The 6,000-nt window shown below is 36.1% G+C and overlaps 1 protein-coding gene and 1 pseudogene across 1 annotated transcript in view; both read left to right on the forward strand.

Annotated features, from left to right (window-relative positions):
* Nucleotides 1-2,107, forward strand: part of MALRD1 (MAM and LDL receptor class A domain containing 1) — a 1,127,868-nt gene extending 1,125,761 nt beyond the window's left edge. Inside the window, exon 40 of the mRNA XM_006869907.1 lies at nt 2,024-2,107. Coding sequence (XP_006869969.1) covers nt 2,024-2,107 — 84 coding nt within the window. The remainder of the gene's footprint in view (nt 1-2,023) is intronic.
* Nucleotides 2,108-3,584: 1,477 nt separating this feature from the next.
* Nucleotides 3,585-6,000, forward strand: part of LOC102831772 — a 118,986-nt pseudogene continuing 116,570 nt past the window's right edge.

A 6,000-nucleotide genomic window follows, 5' to 3' on the forward strand; every position in this document is an offset into this window, starting at 1 on the left:
TTCTAAAGAACTTGGAAGCAATTTATCTCTATTTTATATTTTAATAAAAGAAAAATATTCCACTTTCACGTTCCTTTCTCCTTTAATTAAGAATGACTGGAGAAGTAATTTTGTCACATATGCTGGCCTTTATTGCTATTTATTGCTTTACTTTGTTTCAGAAACAAATTACTTTGTGCTAATTAATCTATCTTCCCTGACATCACAGTAAAATCATATTTCTAGCAAAAATCTTGAGCTTGATTTTATGTGTGCCAAAACATTTAATCTGCTAGTTTCTTGATTATTTTTAATCTCACAATATAACAGAAAGATAGAAATAGCTGAAATCCATTTTTACAAAGTCTTATAGAAAGCTCTCATTTGTCTTGTACAGAAATTGAGATTATATAATGAAATGCTGTGTACCCATCAGGAAACTTTAACAATTAACACATGACCATTCCGTTTCATTTCTACTGTCAAGTACGCCCTTCAACTACCATATTGTTTTAAGCAAATCTTTAATACCATTTTAATTTCTACTGTAAAAAACTTCTCTTGTATTTTTACAAGATAAATCCAAACCCAAATCACTGTCATTGAGTCGATTCCAACTCATAGCAACCCTATATAGGGTTTCTGAGGCTGCAAATCTTTACAGTTATCAGAAAAGTCTCATCTTTCTCCAGAGGGTCATCTGTTCGGTTTGAACTTCTGAACTTGCAATTAGAAGTCCCATTAGTGCATCCAGAAATATGTACTTTAAAAATGATGACTATGGTGTCACAACTTAATGTTTTAAAAAGAATTCCTTAATGCTGTTAATCATTCAGTCTGTGTTCAAACTACCCCAAATGTCTCTCAAATAAGTAGGGAATGTCATTTGTTTGTTTGTTTACTTTTTAAAAGCAGCATCCATGTAATGTATTTACATCCAATTTTATAAACATGCCTCTCAAATCTATTTCAATTTCTAAATTCCGTTTTCTCTTTTGTCTTTCCTTACAATTTATTCTTTGAAGAAACTACATTGTTTGTCCTATAAAAATTTCTACCCTTTAGATTTTCTAATATATTCTAAAGGATCCCCAGTGTCATAATGGTTAAGCACTTGACTACTAACCACATGGTCGATAGTTGGAACCCACCCAGCAACTCCAGGAAAGAAAAGCCTAGCAATCTGCTACTGTAATATAACAGCCTGGAGACCCTATGAGGCGATTCTATATGTTAAGTGATGCTGTAGGATCCATACTGGACTGCCAGTCACAAGGTCAGCAGTTCAAACCCACCAGCTGCTCCTTGGAAACCCTGTACAGGGTCACTGTGAGTCAGAATTGACTCAATGGTGCTTAAAAGCAACACCAATGCAAGTCAGGATTCATTCAATGATACGCAGCAGCAAAGATATAGTGTATAACATATACTAACTTAAAGTCGCTGATTGTTTTATTCTTTTGTATTTTTTAAAAATTTAGCCTGGTTAGAAGGAGTAATAAGTAGTACTTATTATTACTTATAAAATAGTAATAAGGAGCTCTGGTAATAGAATGGGGTACACATTGGTCTGCTAACTTCAGGGTCAGCAGTTTGAATCTACCAGTTACTCCATGGGAGAAAGTGAGAATTTCTGCTCTCATAAAGATTTGTAGTCTTGGAAACCCTTTTCAGGATTGCTGTGAGTTGGAATTGACTCAACAGCATGCAGTAGCATCAGAAGCAGAAGCTATATTCAGTAGAGCAGGCTCAGGGAATCCAGTGCTACGGAAAGAGTGGTCTAGATGTTGGCCATGCCAGTAGAGGTGGTTGATGTGACAATGACACTTATGCCCAGAGGATTCTGGGATATACAGAGACTAGGCTTTTCATCTGTGGTTCAGGCAGTGGTGTGGTTTGAAGTGCTAGAATGAGACTCAGGGACTTGCTACTTATTACTTCAATAGAAATGTGTTCAATGCTTGCTGCATTCTTCATAATCCTGTAAGAAGACTTATTTTAATGCCTAATAAACTAACCTTTTAAATGTATTCTCCTTTTTTAGAGCTCTGTATACTCCTTCTCAAATCCATTGTATGGTACAACACCAGGAAGCCTGGAGTATACATCTAATCATCTTAAATTGTAGCATCAAAATCAGATATGAATCCAGTGTGTGTACTTTATAGAAAATTCCAGTTTCTAAAAACTGATGGGAACTCATACAATAGTAAAATTAGGAGTGATTCAAAATGCTAGTGTAATTGCTGCACTTATAAATAAATGTTTTTTAAAAAATCAAATATATTGAATGTTTTCAGAATCAGAGCTCATTGTGCATTTCAATAAAGTGTTCAATTCAAAATCAAATGTCTCATTTTCCCTTGATTTTACCAGTTATTTTTGTAAATGATAGCCCAAATTGTTTCTTATATATTAAAAACTTCTTAGAATCAAAGGTGAGTTGCCTTAGTATACAAACGAAATGAATGAACAATACATAAGTCCTAATCAATAAAATTATAAGTAAGAATTATTCCTGAATTTTTGGGAAGATGTAATAAATTGTCATTCTACACTTATATTTATCATTTACTACTTACCTTTATATGAATATAAAAGTAATGCTAAAATATATGTGCTAAGAAGATTTGGGCTATAAGAAACTGAAAACTCTCTACTCAACTTGCTTACATACTTCAATAATCATTATTCCACTGATCTGGAAGCAAGAATATAGGACATTTCTTCCATTAGTTATTATAACAGGTCTATGACCTCAACAAAGACCCTGTTGGTTTCAATTATTAGTACACCAACTTAATACAAATGCAACAACAGCACAATGGCTAAAAAGCAGCAGAAAGTTTCTTCTCTCATGTAGAAACAAGAGTAGCTCAAATAAATGACCAATAAGAAGAGCTAGCAAATGATTTTGAGGAAGAAGAGTCACTGGAACTACCTGAAAAATAATTCAAGAAAATGATATTGATGTACATCCAAATGTTCTACAGAAAGATGGAGAAAAATAAGAATTTAGAAATGTGCTACAGGAACGATCAAACAAAATAGATATAGCACTAGAAACAATACAAAACCTATAAACAGAGGATAGATGATCAATACTGAAATGTAAGAAATGGACAACACACTGAAAGGGGATGGAGTAGAAATGAATCAATGAGGCCAGAATTAGTGAGCATGAAGATAAATCAATACTGCTAAAATAGAAGAGGACTTCCTCCAGAGTCAACAGAGAGAGAAAGCCTTCCCTTAGAGTTGGCACCCTGAATTTGGATTTCTAGCCTCCTAAACTGTGAGAAACTACCAGCTGTTCCACAGGAGAAAGACTAGGCTTTCTGCTCCCATAAAGATTTACAGCCTCGGGAACCCTGTATAGGGTGACTATGAGTTGGAACCGACTCCACGGCTCATAACCACCACCACCAAACTGAGGAAATACATTTCTGTTTGTTAAATCCAGCCACATGTAGTATTCCTATTATAACAGCACTAGAGAACTGAGATGATTAGGGTCCCTTCCATGGCCCAGGCTGCCTTCCCTTCCTCTGTGACTCAGTGATCACACCCACACCCATGACTTCCACCATCCTGGCTGAACCATAATGGAATCTTACCCATCGTCTTTACCACTATGCTTTGTGGAATCTGATGATCCAAATCTGACATCAATTCTGGAACGTCTTGAAGATACTAAAAACAGCAATTCGCTTCATCAGCAATAGAAGTGGTTGATATGTGAACTCTGCACATTATATAACCTTCCTAAGTACCTGGATGTTGAGATGCTAGATCAACCACTCCCCACAGGTCAGAATGGGACAACAGAAGACGTGACTTCTGATGAAGAGGAGGAGGAAGAGATAGCTGAAGATATAGAAGACTTGGATCACATAAGATGAAGGAAGAAGAGCCTATTAGTGGAAAAAAGACAGAAGATGAAGGAATTAGAAAAGAAAATTTGGCAATATTAGAAAAAATTAGGAAGACTCAAAGGCAAGACCATCTAAATGGTGCAGTGTCTGGGTCAGTGCAAGTTTCAGACAGACTTAGGAAAGAGCTCAGGGACATATACATATCCCAGAGTTAGTTATAAAGCAGGGATTTATTCAGTGGAATTTATAAATAACAGTTTATATGATTGTCATGTTAGGCTACAGAAGGTTGATCCTGATAGTCTTTTGCACAGTGGTCTTCAGATCTTAAAGGAAAAGGAAGGCATAGAATGTATTTTGCATCACCTCTTTTAAGGATAATTTTCCATTTGTTTAGGTAGTGCTAACTGTTCTCTCAGGATGTTGTCAAGTGCCATTGAGTCGGTTCTGACCCATAGGGAATCTACATAGGTTTTCTGAGGAGCAGCTGGTGAGTTTGAACCACCGACTTTGTAGTTCAAACCAACTTTGCAGTCCAATGCATTAACCCACAGTGCCATACCAGGACTCCACAACGACGATCTACCCTCCTCCCTTTTTTAGAGAGGGGGAATAGTTTTATTGTTTTACATTTAAGTCTTTAAATTAGTTTGAGATGATTTTTTGAATATTGTGTGAAATTAGATCAAAGTTTATTTTATTTTGCCTGTAGATGTTCAACTGCTCTACTACCAATTGTTGAAAAGTCTCCCAAGGTTATTAAAATATCTGTATGCCATTAACTCTTAGGTTTCTATCTTGAAACTGTACGTGTCTTTTCTGTTTCAATATTCAACTGTCTTCTTGACACCTGTATTCAAATATCTTTTAGAGAGGCACTTCAAACGACATGGAAAACAAAAGTTAAATTGTCAGCTCTCTAGTGTTCTCCAACTCAATGTACCTAGAAGTCAATCTTTACATTATTTTCTCCCTCATTTTCCACATCCAGTCCATCACCTGCATCTATTTTCTCTCTTAAAAAATTCTCAGATCTGTTATTTCCATTTCTATTGCTGACATTTCTCACACAGACATCTCAGGGGGTTCCTGTCTGACTTCTGCTTCTATGTCCTCACCCATTTAAGCTTTCTTCACAGATCGATCTTTTACAACTTTGCACCTGATTGTTTCCCTCCCCTGCATAAACTGTCTCCCACAGTTGCTCTGGTTTCCCTTTGCTCTTTGAAGAAGTATCTTTACCATGTTCTCTACTGGCTCTCTTGGATCTTTCTTCTGCTACCTTCTTCATATCCTTTTGTACCTTACTTCCCCTGTCTTTCTAAGATTATGCCTACTAGTTGATTTTCAGCCCCTGATACCCACCAAGAGTTCTTTCTTTATTTGTGACTTTCTTTATATATGATGAGGCTTCAAACCTTGTGGGAAAATTCTATTACCTTTTAATTCCATTTTCCCACAAACCTTTTGAAGACCTTTCTTGTTTCCTCTGTCTGGCATGTGATTTCCATTTCCATTTTGACTCATTCCTACTCATCCTATAAGTCTCAGCTTGTTTGTCACTTGTAAAGATGCTGTTCCCAGACCACAAAGTTTAAAAAACAAATTGCTCTCAAAAGTAAAAAAAATAAAATAACATAGAAGAACAATCAGAAAAAAAGAGAGAAAAATCTGAAGAAAACCAAGATTCATGTGAGACAACATGAAGAGGAATAACTTATGGGTGATGGAATTCCAGAACAGGAAGAAACAAAGAAAACCATTTAAAAAAGATCATCTAAGAATATTTTCCTAACATCTTGAAAGATGAGGAGATAAACATTCAAGAAACTGAACAAACCCCAGGCAGGGTAGACCCCAAAGGAAAATCACCAAGACATATCATAATCAACTCTCCAAATACATGAAAAGAATCCTGAAAGCAGTGTGAGAAAAATGAAATGTTATCTACAAAGGAAAACCAGTAAGATTAATCTCTGATTTCTCAGCAGAACCCATGCAGGCAAGAAGGCAATGGGGAGGAATGCACAAAACTCTAAAAGAAAAAAACTGACACCCTCCCCCTACTGAAACTCAAAGGGAGCACGTGAGCAGACATGTAAGCTTGTTGTTGACCACTTCAGTCTACTGGTGAGTGAAAGAGGGG

This window comes from Chrysochloris asiatica, unplaced genomic scaffold (genome assembly GCF_000296735.1).
Source record: "Chrysochloris asiatica unplaced genomic scaffold, ChrAsi1.0 scaffold00137, whole genome shotgun sequence".
Taxonomy (NCBI): Eukaryota; Metazoa; Chordata; class Mammalia; order Afrosoricida; family Chrysochloridae; genus Chrysochloris; species Chrysochloris asiatica.